We start from the raw sequence: 12,465 nt of genomic DNA on the forward strand, positions 1-12,465 counted from the left end.
TGCAGTTCCGGCACTACTCGACTCTACTGCCATGACGTGGGTTTATATATTAAACACACACAAACTAGTGACTTGTAAAGCAGTTGTTTTCGGTGTAACTGAATTAAAAATATTTCTTCACAGTACTTCCTGTATGACCGGAACTGAAATACCACTGAATGGGTTGTGATTCGGCTCACGGTCGCCTGCTTCCGGCAGTGCTGTCGCAAAATACACCAGGCTCCTCTGTTAAATATTGACATTTTAGAGATTTTCTTTGCTAAATGTTGGCGATTAACTCATGTTTTCGGGATTTTTAAGTCTTTTCAACTGATCTACAGTTCGGTCATCGTTGGCTTTGATTCTTGCGCCGGACGTCGCGCTCATGACTCTTCCAGTGACGACACTCTCTGACCAATCAGTGGACGGCAGTCTGTCAATGTCACATTTTGGTATCGGCTCAGCTCACTTGGATCCTCATCAGAGCAGGTACTTAAAAAAAACCCAGGTACGATCGCTAATGGAAAACCAAAAAAAAGTAGAACAGTATAATGAAAAAGCGCCTATAGTGCGGTTTAGTTTGGGCTTTTGTAGAACATCCGAAATGGTGGCTTCCATAGAGCTGACCCAGCTCCTGATATAAATACTAAAGGCTCATTCTAATAAAAAACAATAACATTCTAGATCGGAACATCTTTGAATATCGAGTTACACATTACACAGATGTCATCGTCACCCTCCCTTCACGAGAACTGCAGAATAAACAGATGTGATGAACAAGCTCTCAGAACTTCAGCTGCTCATTCTGTGTCATCGCAGAGACGGCAGGTGTTTATTATATGTTCTTGCAGTCATCACAGCTGACTGATTAAGGGGGGAGGAGGAGGACGAGTCGGTGTTGTTTGTCCTGCATGCTTTTTCGCAGCTCTGGAAATCATTTGACTGTGTTTATTTATCCGGCTGAGTGGCGAAGATAATTTCACGTCAAGCTCTTTGACAGACTTTGAAATGGAGTTGACCTGCTCGACCGAGCAACAGCTGAAGGCATCGCTGCATTCTGCCAGGATGCCTTGGCACCGATGCTGTCGGCTGCTGAGTGAATGTGATAGCATACCTAACAGTGTGCGTCGTTGGCAGAGGAGAGATTGATTCCAGCTGTGGCATCTAGGCCAAGATAACACACACACACACACACAGGTTTGCCCAGCTATTCTTTTCAGGACACAGCATTGACCGCCATTGATTTGGACAAAACAAACAAACCCTTATCCTTATCCTTAAAGGAAAACTTGAATTACTTTGTATTACTAGAATAGGAGTAATATTTTCTGGTATTGTGGATGCATTGTCCTCAACCGTATTTGAGCGAGCTGGGCTGAGGTTTAAGGGTCGTATGAATGACTAGGTCATAATAACCGACACACGTGCAATGAGTTCACAGACAAAGGATTCTGAAAGAGTGAAATTAAAAAGAGCTTATTTGGATGACTTTAATGTTAGACAAAGATTATTCCAAACATGTGGGTTTAAAATGTTAGGTTTTGCATACAAAAGCTAGATTGATGACTAAAATACGCTCAGAGACAAAAAAAAGAAGCATTTTTAATTCCTCAATTTCACTCGCCGTCTTTGTTTTCCTCCGTTCTCTCTCACTCTCTCCCTCTTTTATATCGTAATTACCAGGCAGTAACACAGGCTGTGTTCTGTCTCAGAGGCCATTAGCACTCTGCTGCTGTTATGAGAGAGACGGAGACACAATGAGGGAGGAGCAGAGGAGAAAGCATTAAAACTATAACCCACCACCTGTTGATAACAGACAGAGAATAAAAGGCTTAGATGTACAAAGGAACCACTTGACAGACTGAGAAGTATGCTGATGTTCTCAAATGTCTCGTTTTGTCTGCAAACAGACAAAAACACTCAAACCGACAAATCTCTTTTAGTAATGGACTAGTTATCGATTAATCGCACAGAACACGATGCACCGATTTTTCCTCCTCCTCACCTGTGTGATGAGGCTCTGTAGTTCTGTCCTCTCCACTTCCCATGATGCCTTGGCCTTCGCAAACTGCTGGGTGAGTTCCTGTGAGCCTTGTCTCTCCTGACGCAGCTCACCACTCAGATCCTGCAGCGCCACCCTCAGGTCTGCCAAAGTACTGCTCACGGCACTCGACTACAGGAAACAACAGGAAACGCATGTACTGTAAGTGTGTGTGTTTGTGTTTGTGTGTGCATGTGTGTGTGTGTCACTCGGCTTACCTTGATAGTTGGGCTGAGTGGATGCACGTCAGCAGAAGACCTCTTGTCAGTCTGGTGGGCGGGGCTTGCCAGGTTGTCCTCCTCCAATAGCAAGTAGAGATCCTTCAGGCTGTTTATCTGCGGAACAAATCAACAGCAGGAGCAGGAAATGTTGAATTTCTTCTTCATATGATTTACTTTTCAATTGTCACTTTTACTGCTTTTGTACTAGATTTTCCCATAATGGCTGAATGATAATTTGGCAATTGTTACTTGAACCAGAACCAAAGTGGAGATGAACTGTTCAATAAATACAAATTTAGTTCAGGAGGGAGCTGTGTTTCTGTGTTCAAGTAAATCCTGAAGACTTTGTCCTTTTCATCCGTTCATACCTCCAAGACGTCTTTCCATTCTGTGTCTTTCTTGCAGCCTAGTCTCCACTGTTTGAGGAAGCAGCGCAGTTTGAGGCTGAGCAGTAGCAGGGCCTGTTTAAGGTGCTGAGACTCCTGGACCAGCAAAGTCCTCTCCTGGTTCCATAACTTCTGCTGCAGCCGAGCCTGCAGACCCAAACTCTGCAGCTGGAAGTCCCGCCGGAGCAGAGCCTTCTGGTGCTCCTCCTGAAGCTGAGAGTGGGAGAAAACATTTGAGACCAAACAACCAGCAAGCTGAATGTATGTTTAACTCTTATACAAGCAAATCAAACCAGAGGGTGAGCACTAAAAGACCCATGTTCTATCACCCATTTCATCATCTTCATTTTTAAAACATCTGCTCACCAACGCAGAAGTGAAATAAATAAACCACAGCGAGGCAAATCTTTGTCCAAGATACACAAGACAGTATTTCTGTTAGCTGCCAAACACCTGGTGTTTCAGTGTCTGCACATCTGCGAAAAAGCAATGTTTCTGCGTGAGTTTGAGCTTGTGTGTGAGTGAGGTTTATCAGGATGTGTGTTAGAGTCATATAGAAATGATGTCTATTATTATATGCAGCCCATTGGAATCATTTAGTAATTATATAGCAATATATTTGGTCATATTTAGCACTTTACATTTGTATAATTTGTTGTTTATTATCATTTGAATGGTTATTTAAGGCCCCTTTTGTTCGGGTGCCAAACTTCACGTCCTGCCGAAATGGCAAGGAATATTTTTTGTTTGTTTGTTTGTTTTTCTTCCTTTTTTTTGGTTAAGTTGCCTCTGAGTTAACTCGACTCTGCAAACTGACCTGAGTAAGTTTGATGATGGTGATTTCTTTCCGAGTCAGTCTCTCCTTCTCCAGCTCCTCCTGAGCTTCTTGAGCCTCTTGAGCTTCAGCAAACTGGACATCGAGATCACTAGACTGAGAGGTCTGGAGAAGAAAATGAGGAACATGAGGATATGTGTGTGTGTGTGTGTGTGTGTGTGTGTGTAAGGAGTGGCAGAGAAGGGAGGTAGAGAATGGAAGAAAGTGAGAGGACAAAGCGAAAGGTAGGGAACAGAGACAAGCAGAGAGTGAAAGTGAATGAGAAAAAGTATGAAAGCAGTAATGGGATGAGAAATAGCAAGGGAGGAGAGAGTTCAAATAAAATAAAATGCAACAATCATGTGCATGAAGCAAATAACATGTCAGTTTTGTGCTCAAACCCCCTTCAGATCACACCTCGCTACTGTACATCCACACCTCCTCCCTCTCATGCCTCATTTGGCTGCTGAGTGAGTGCGATCCATCGACCCACCACTGAACCACTAATGTCCTCTTTCACTCTCCACTGGGCTCAGCGGCCCCTGCCCTCCACCACCCTCCAAAATAAGACCACACTATAAGAATGACATCATATACTGTATGATCTATTTTAACAGCTCACTTTGATGAACTTTAAATACAGCTGTGATCTATAAAGTGTTAAATATCTGTGTCCAGGTGCAGGGCGCAGCAAATTTCAGAGTGATTCCAGAAAGTTGCTGGAGAGAAATAGTAAAAGCATGTTATTCATCATAAAGCAAGCTGTATTTTTGAGCTTTGATCAGAGTTTCCCCCGCTTACATTCTTGATGCTAGGCTCACTGAATCCCCGCTCTTGCTTCATAATTATACCTTAGATCGATACGAAAGTGGACATGCATGTGGACGCTCCTCATTCTCAGCATGGAAACACATTCCCCGGATTTTCTGGATCAATAATATCTCAAACCTTCTTATTCTCCTTGTCTCTCATTCAGTTTTAATCTTCTCTCGTTCATCTTTGTTCGCGCACAAAGGTGCAGGCGCACAAACCCCTGGTTACCATGGAGACACACCAGTAAAAAGGTCAACCAAACAAAGGTCTCTTCTTCCCATCAGACCCACAGCTGATACCCACAGCCACCGTTTCTGTCTGACAGTCCTGTGATGCTAAGGTGATAGTACAAGTATATGCTTGTATTATACTGTATTTTAACCTTAACCTAAATGTTAAAATGTAGGTCTTCATTCACAGATGAACAGAAAGACATGTCTGATGATCTCGACTTAAAGATCCAGTGTGTATAATCACTTTAAAATATAAAGTGAGCTAACAATCTTGAGTGTGCATTTCACATTTTGTACCCAAACAAACGAGAACAACAAAAAAACACTGTTTCAGAAAAGAAACATCATTTGACGTACCAAATTTGTACACATTGGACCTTTAAGTTATGATGTCGACTGATAGAGAAGGCTGATATATATCGAACACTTAAAAATGCTGGTAATCTGACCTTGAGTGAGTATTTTTCTTAAACTAAATGTTATTAACTTCTAGTGAGGACACTGAAAGACATAATGCATTCTCTAGACCAGTGGTTCCCAACACACACACACACACACACACACACACACAGTCACATGTCAGTTTGAGCCCTGAAAGAGTGTCTTACCAGTGCATCATGGGTCGTCTCCTCTTGCTGCTCCATCTGGCTGTTTTCCTGTTTTTGCACATCGCTACTCTCTGATTGGCTGTTCTCTTCAGTTTGACTGTTCACCTCTGGCTCTGATTGGTCCCTATAATCAGGCTGCTGCACGCACGCATGGGCAAGTAAATGGAGAAAAATGAAACAAAAAGAACAAAAAAAAATCATCGAAGAGAGAGGGAGAGACAAGGGAGAGGTTGTGGAACAAAAAAAGAAAGAAAAGGAGGAAATGACAGACAACAATAAGAAAACAATACAACCGAGATGGTGTAGATACATGTGACAACATTCAGGAAAATAAAAATCGATGGAGCTCACAAGACAAAGAAAAGGATGTAGAGGAAGAAGAGCTTGGTCAGAGAGGAGAAGGAGAGAGTGGAGAAAAGAAAGAAGAGGAGGATGGAGGGTAGAATGAAGGGCTGAGGAGGAGGAGTGGAAGAGAGAGACAGATGGCAAGACAGGGACAAAGAAGGAGAGATGGGGGGGGAGAAATCAGAAAGAGAGGGAGATGAAGGAGATGAACAGGAAGTCAAGAGAGGGGAGTAAGGTGGTTAAGAGGAAATGTCCAGGGAGAGGAGAGAAGCAAAGGAATAAGAAGACAGCAGATAAGCAGCGAGGGAGATGGTGTGTGAAGGGTGGAAGAAAGGAGGTTTAAATAGAGGGAAAAGAGCAGATGGAAGTGAAGTGCAGAAACCGACGGTTATGGTGCCCGTGCAGAGGGAAGCGGGGTAGGGGATGAAGGAAAGGAGAGAAGGGAAGGAGAGATCGGTGGGGTGTTGGGACTCAGAATTGGCCTCTAATGGAGTCTAAACAGTGCAGTTTCCTCAGTCAAGACTACATAGCATCACAGCTTCCTCCATACGATCAGAATAGAAAACCAACAAATCACGATTCAATAAAAAAAAAAAATTGTCTCACTAGTTCTCATTTAAATACATATTTTTTAAACATAACATTTTAATTTCACATAAGCTAATAAATTTGATAAGAAGTGATGATTGTCCTCAAGTGTTTCAAAATGTATAATCTGCAGTGCTGTAGAAAATGAAGCTAGTTGGATTAATTCAGTCCCTGTTGATGTGCCTTTAAAACTTTCTCAATCTCATAATGAATGTTATGTGGCCAATTATATACTTAAAAATACAGCAGATGTTCTCAGTAAATTAACCACAACCCAAAAATGTCCCAGTAGAGTTTGTTGTGTAACTGTATTTAGCTCAGACTTGTTGTCTCATGTGCAGTTTTCGCAACTCAAAAAAACTCCTTCAGGTCATGATCCCAGTTTTGTAATTTAATATTGTGTTTTTCGCTACAATAAGTTTTTAAACAAAAACCTTGTGACAGACAGGAAGTAGTTGTTGTTGTTGCTTATTATTTACTAGCCAATTTAATAGCGGGCACTGAATTATAAATGAGACTACAGTAAATCCATGAATTAAAAATTAAGTGATTTTTAAAAGAAAAGATTTATCGCTCTTCCACAGTGCAGTTAAACTCATACTGTGTGTTGAAGTGATTTGGTTAAAATACATAATAAAAAAATACATGGTGCTTCACAACCTCACTATCTCCAGGTAACAAACAGGCTCCATTTGAGGTCTAAATACCAGGTCAGGAGGAAATCCGAGAGCATGCAAAGGACATGAATGGACTGTGGAGAGGTTCACACAGGCTCAAATCTGACGGCAAAGGCAGGATCACCCATGTACGCTCACGTTTGTTACTATTTTACAGGTTACAATTGTATCTCGTCCATTAGGCCAGACTGAATTAGATGATGGTTGGTGCGTCAGATTTGAGCATGCTGTGTAACACCACCCTTCACTTTAAGAAGAGGCTAATGCAGCAGGTTAAAATGTGATCAGGAGTGAGGTCCTAGACCACGCATCATTCTACACAGCGGCAAAAGAAACTATAGAAACAAACACAACAAAATCAAAAAAAAGAAGCCTGATGGTAAATGAAAGAGAAGGTGTGACAAGGAGTGAAGAGGAGGAGTGTGTTGTCTTGTCATTTACCTTCTCCTCTGCAGTATTAAGTCCATCCTGGTCATCTCCAGAGTAGATGAGTGAGGCGCAGGGTGAGGCTGGAGGAGAGGCTCCTTCCACCTGAGGGTCCCTCCCACCTGCTGGAGGTTTACCCACACAGTCTACCCGCTCTACAAAGGCCTGCAGCTGGCTGTTGAGCGCCTGAAGCCTGCTGGTCAGAGCACCAACCAGAGGTCGGTCTGCCAGGTCAGACAGCTCAGAGATCTGGAGGAGAAAGACAGAACAGGGCAGATTTATCATACGGTGCATGTGAAATTAACAATCAGAGCAAGAAAACGTGGCACGGAAGCTGCGGTTTTCTCTCTTTGAAAAGAAAAAGAAACATCTATTGTTGTATAAATAGATGTATAAAAAATAAAGAGGCAACTCGCTCTATCTTCTTTAAGACTCTCTGTAATCCCATTGACCACAAAAGGTTTTGTTTTCAGTGTTGTTTCTCTGACTTTACACAAAATGACTAAACTAAACTGTAATTGCCAGATATTGAAAAGTGGAAGTTATGCTGGAAAAAAGGGGCAGAAGGGGCACTCCCTCATTGCACATATTTTGACAATTCTACAGCCATGAAATCAAAGTAAATCCAGGCAGCCTGATAATCATGACGGTCATAAGATGGTTCCCCTTTCTTAAGCATTTCTAGATGCGCTCTCCAGATACACATGGATTGACTCATTCAATGGACAGTTTTTGGCATCCGGCATTGTGCGTCATCAGAAAATATACATAAAAACAGTCTACTGCGGTGCACCACGCACAGAAAGTCAACTTGTACTCTACCACGTTTAAGAGCTTCACACTTGAGCTCATAATTATAATGGACACAGAAAACCAAATTAAGGAGACAATACTTTGTGCAGAGAAAATGAAGAAAGGAAACTATGAAGTTATTGATTTAGAATCTTAAAAAAAGATTTATGAACTATTTATATCAAAGTTGATACAACGGAAACATCTCTGCACCTTAAAGTGATCATCGTTCAGACTCTTCTAAATGAACGATGACCAAGTCTGACAAATAGAGAAACCAGTTTTTCTTCCATTGTTAATGGTTTAATTTAAGTGGACTTCATGAAAAAGAATTAAGAGGGGGTCTAATGAAACATCTGACAGTAGAACAGTGCAGCAAACAGAGGACATGTACCTGGCTGTGAGGCTGAGGTTTCTCCAGGTCGCACGCCTCTGCTGCTTCGTTACTGCAGACCTTGTGATAGATGGATGGAGAGGAGGAGGAGGAGAGGCAGTTTGACTCGGGGGAGGTCAGGAGCTGTATCGCCGTGGAAATCAGGCGCGCCTGGTCCCTCATGGCCAGCAAAGCATCATGGTCCTTTTGCCCTAGGCAACCAGGAAGTGGGGCTGCTGCGTCAGCATTGTCCTCGATGTTCTTTTTCCGTTCCTTGATCTCAAGGGCGTCATTCTCGCCCCCTACAGGCTCTCTGCGGTGGGGCGGGCTGAGGGGAAAACACAGAGAGCACCTTAAGGACTTTTTATTCGTTTTAGTTTTTAAAAACTTAAATTAAAAGGCTAAAACTATGGACTGAACCGTTCTCCTAAAATTAGTTTCACAGATTAATATGGACGACCTCCAACTGCTGAGTATGTGTGTTTCCGGAGAAAGTGGTGAGATTGCCTTTGACAAATATTATCTATCAATCTGCTGATATGGTCATTCATTATTTAATTTTCTGTCAGGCTAACACACAGACGTCTAGATTAAATGTCTTCTTAAAATGTGATGGATAGCTATGAAATTTTGCCAAAACGTTCATGGTAAGCAGGTGAAACTAAAAGTGTATTAACACAGAGTATATGCGTATGAAGCCCACCTGGTGGGGAGGCACTCGGCTGAGTCTCCAGCCTCTGCGTCCGTCTCCAGAGCTAGACGTAATGAGGACGATGAGGATGAGGAGGAAGGAGCGTGGTAGGAGGCCAGGTCACAGCGCTGCAGGTTGGACAGAAGGACTCGGTTCTCGTACTGCAGCTTCTTCACTTTTCCGTTCAGTTCTCCAATCTGAAGCCTCGCCAGGCTAAGCTCCTCCTCCTGGGCAGGGGGGTCTGTGCTGATAAGCACCGCCCCTTCCTGTATAGTGTGGACAGGGCTGTCATTGAGCAGCCCGTCCGCCAGCGACGTTAGCGAATTGGACGACAGCGTGGACATCAGCGGGGGGAGGTCAGATTTATAGCGGTTGATCTCGTTCATCAGGAGCTTGTTCTGCTCCTCCATCTCGATCAGTGACCTCCTCAGTAGCTCCGCCTCCTCCTCAACGAACTGCAGGTGTCTCTGGAGCTCCATGACGTTTTCAGATGAAGCCCCTCCTCCAAGAACCATGGCACCTCCTGTGAGACCGAGGCCGACGCCGAGACCAGCACCAACCCCAGTGAGATCTTGAGGTCCATGTAAAACAAGAAAGAAATGATGATTGCACTATAATGGTTTATTGGGTACACACAATGTAGTCTAACACAACCGTCCTTGTTTATGTCATAATGTCACAGAGGTGTTGACTCAGCTCTCGTGGTGCTGTTGGATGAGGGTTCTAGTGCTGTAGTATTATATAAAGACCCACAGCTTGGACAAAACAGGGGTGTCAACCGACAATAAACATAGCCAAAATAAGCTGGTTGTAGCTTCATAATTATCAGACAATATGATGATTTGGGACAAGATAAACTGTCTCACTCTCATTGGTTAATTAGAGCGAGTTGCTGATTTTTTTCAACATCAAGTTGCTTGTTTTTTCAACATCAAGAAACCTTTGGTTATTGATCACTGAAACATCCACTTTCAGCCATATTTTACAGGAAAATAAAAAAAAGTTTACTCAGAGAGAAAACATCCGGGTAACAACGTACACATACAGTATACTCTCAATATTTGACCTATGAAACAGGTTTAAAAACTACCTTGTGGTCCCTTCATGTCTTCCATCTCTGCTCGCAGCCCCCGGTTCTCCACCTCCAGCTCTACAATACGTCGACTCAGCAGGTTGGCCTCCTCCTCCACCAGCTTCAGATGGACTCGAACCTCTGCCTCGCGGGTGTGTGGGGAGTCAGCAACCTGTGGACACGGGGGGTAAATAAGAGGGGGCATAAGCTGAGGAGTCAAAAATCAACTGGGTATCAAACATCCTTTGGGACCTTAAGAATAAAGCTCATCAGTGTCAGTGAGCCAATAAGAATGCAACCATGCAAGGTCACGCTATTCTCCTCATCTACCTCCTCCACGGTGAGCGAGGCATCGACGTCTCCGTACAGCGACCTGTACTTGGCCAGCTCCTCCTTCATGGCCTCGCTGTCCTTCACCAGTTTGGTCAGCTTCTTGCACATCAGGGCCGATTCCTCTTTGGCAAAGTGGAGCTGACACTTGATGTCTGAACTGTCCTCCTGCAGTGACGGGACAGAACATATGACGATATCACTGAGGTGAACGCTGGTACAAGCGTGTGTCATGGAAAAGTCTGTAACTACCACTGAGACCGTAAATCAGTGGCTATTTCAAAATACGATTTATTTTACCGGGCTAGGGTTAACATTCAATTTAATTTAAGGTTAATGTTTAAGACTCTTTTTTACGTCACCAAATGTGAACTAGCCCTTTTGACTGATTTCCAAACTTCCACAAAAATGTATCTATGAATTTACATCTGATATTATAGGATAAAAACATATGGAACAGGTGAAATATCTCTCCCCTCACCCTTCCATTTCAAGCAGAATAAGCTAATATGCTTTCAATTAGCATCAAAAATCCAATGAAAAAAGATGGTGTCCTCTATAGTGTTGACCAGCTTGAGATGTAAATAAAAAGGGGCTCATTTTGTGACAATGAAACCATTTATATGCATTGAGGTAATTGTACACTCAATGTTTTAGATTTACATTTCTGCCAAATGTAAATCATCAAAAAGCATCAAAATTGTACACACTGCACCTTTAAGTTACTAAGAAATCTAAACAACTACGTGTGTGGTAAAGAACATAGAAAAGAAATGAATTCATTTATAAATAATATACATTTTGTCAAAATATGGACACAATGGAATTATCTTGGACGCCTGCACGACGACCACAGCAAAGGTCAAACATTGGAGCTGAAGATTAAAGACTCAACATCTGGTCAGTTAAACATCATCCACGGCTCATTACAATAGAGTAAGTCACCTGAGAAGACCTGGATTTTAAGACCTTTTTAGTGGCTTTCTGCAACCAGACAATGAGGTCATAGACCTGCTCCGTATATTCCATGTGAGCCTCTCACAACAGACTCGTGTAAAAGAAGAAATCAGTCATTTGTGGTTTCAACTCTTTAGCAGCGAAACATCCTGATGATATCCTTCTCTTAAGCTGGTGGCTGTGACTCCAGACTAATGATAATGCAGCACAGTGAGTGTGTAGGATGTGCAGTGTAGGCACCTAACGCATTGCAACCTGTAACAACACAAACTGTATATGATAATGAATCGAGGGCTATGTTTCTGTCAGGCCGTGGTGCTTTCATGTGCCACAGATGCAGCCGTAAATGTAAAAAGCATTAAGGATGACAGGTTGAGGTTATTTCAGTGTAATCATTTATATTTTTGACTTATTTAATAGTGGACCACTGATGCTTGTGCAGACGTGCAGCAAACTCCTGGCTGACCTGAGGTGACCCCGTGCTCCCATCGCTCAGAAGCAGCTCTGTATTTGTTTTTACTGCTCGTGGACCGTTTCCAACCACATTAAGGGAAGACAGGCCAAACGATTTTATAACCATTTATGGTACGTGGTTAGAAGAGAGAGCTTAGCACTATAGCAGTGACATGGAAGGGATAGAGAGGGGGAACTACCTGCAGTTCTCTCAGTTCTTTTTTAAGAGAAAATAATTATTGAACAAACACTCCCAATATTTGATTATTCATTTAGTAATTGATTAATTGAATAATCGTTGCAGTTCTGCTCCTGGGTGACAGTTGAAAAACATTTAAACTTCTTGATGGACAGAAATGAATAAACACTTGACATATTTTAGGCAAAAGCAATAACAATAGAGGTTAACAGCTATGATGTGCCTAAAGTGTGTTTGGACAATGCATGAACATGCGTTTTCTTTGATACTGAAGGACATTATTTTGCGATACATACTGTAATTGAATTATTGCCCAGCCTCGGGTTAAGGAAGAACTTTTTTTGGAAGTAGGAAGGCATAGAAAACAGGTTTCATTAGAGTCCAGATTGGAGGAAGTGATGAACAAACACAGGAGCTGCTGATTCATCTGCTTCATGTGGCATGTTTGGACAGAGTGTGATCCCCAC

The 12,465-nt window shown here is 42.6% G+C and overlaps 1 protein-coding gene across 3 annotated transcripts in view; it reads right to left on the reverse strand.

Moving 5' to 3' along the window:
* soga1 (suppressor of glucose, autophagy associated 1) overlaps positions 1–12,465 on the reverse strand; it is a 70,677-nt gene that overhangs the window by 8,392 nt on the left and 49,820 nt on the right. For 2 of the 3 annotated variants that reach the window (XM_058644158.1, XM_058644157.1), the window contains 10 exons: positions 10,390–10,557; positions 10,078–10,231; positions 9,000–9,558; positions 8,318–8,624; positions 7,147–7,380; positions 5,096–5,233; positions 3,445–3,567; positions 2,610–2,840; positions 2,239–2,355; positions 1,985–2,152 (listed from right to left, as the gene is read on the reverse strand). In XM_058644158.1, coding sequence (XP_058500141.1) covers positions 1,985–2,152; positions 2,239–2,355; positions 2,610–2,840; positions 3,445–3,567; positions 5,096–5,233; positions 7,147–7,380; positions 8,318–8,624; positions 9,000–9,558; positions 10,078–10,231; positions 10,390–10,557 — 2,199 coding nt within the window. The remainder of the gene's footprint in view (positions 1–1,984; positions 2,153–2,238; positions 2,356–2,609; positions 2,841–3,444; positions 3,568–5,095; positions 5,234–7,146; positions 7,381–8,317; positions 8,625–8,999; positions 9,559–10,077; positions 10,232–10,389; positions 10,558–12,465) is intronic. The other variant, XM_058644159.1, reaches the window with a different exon arrangement.

The sequence above is a fragment of the Solea solea genome, chromosome 11 (genome assembly GCF_958295425.1).
Source record: "Solea solea chromosome 11, fSolSol10.1, whole genome shotgun sequence".
Taxonomy (NCBI): Eukaryota; Metazoa; Chordata; class Actinopteri; order Pleuronectiformes; family Soleidae; genus Solea; species Solea solea.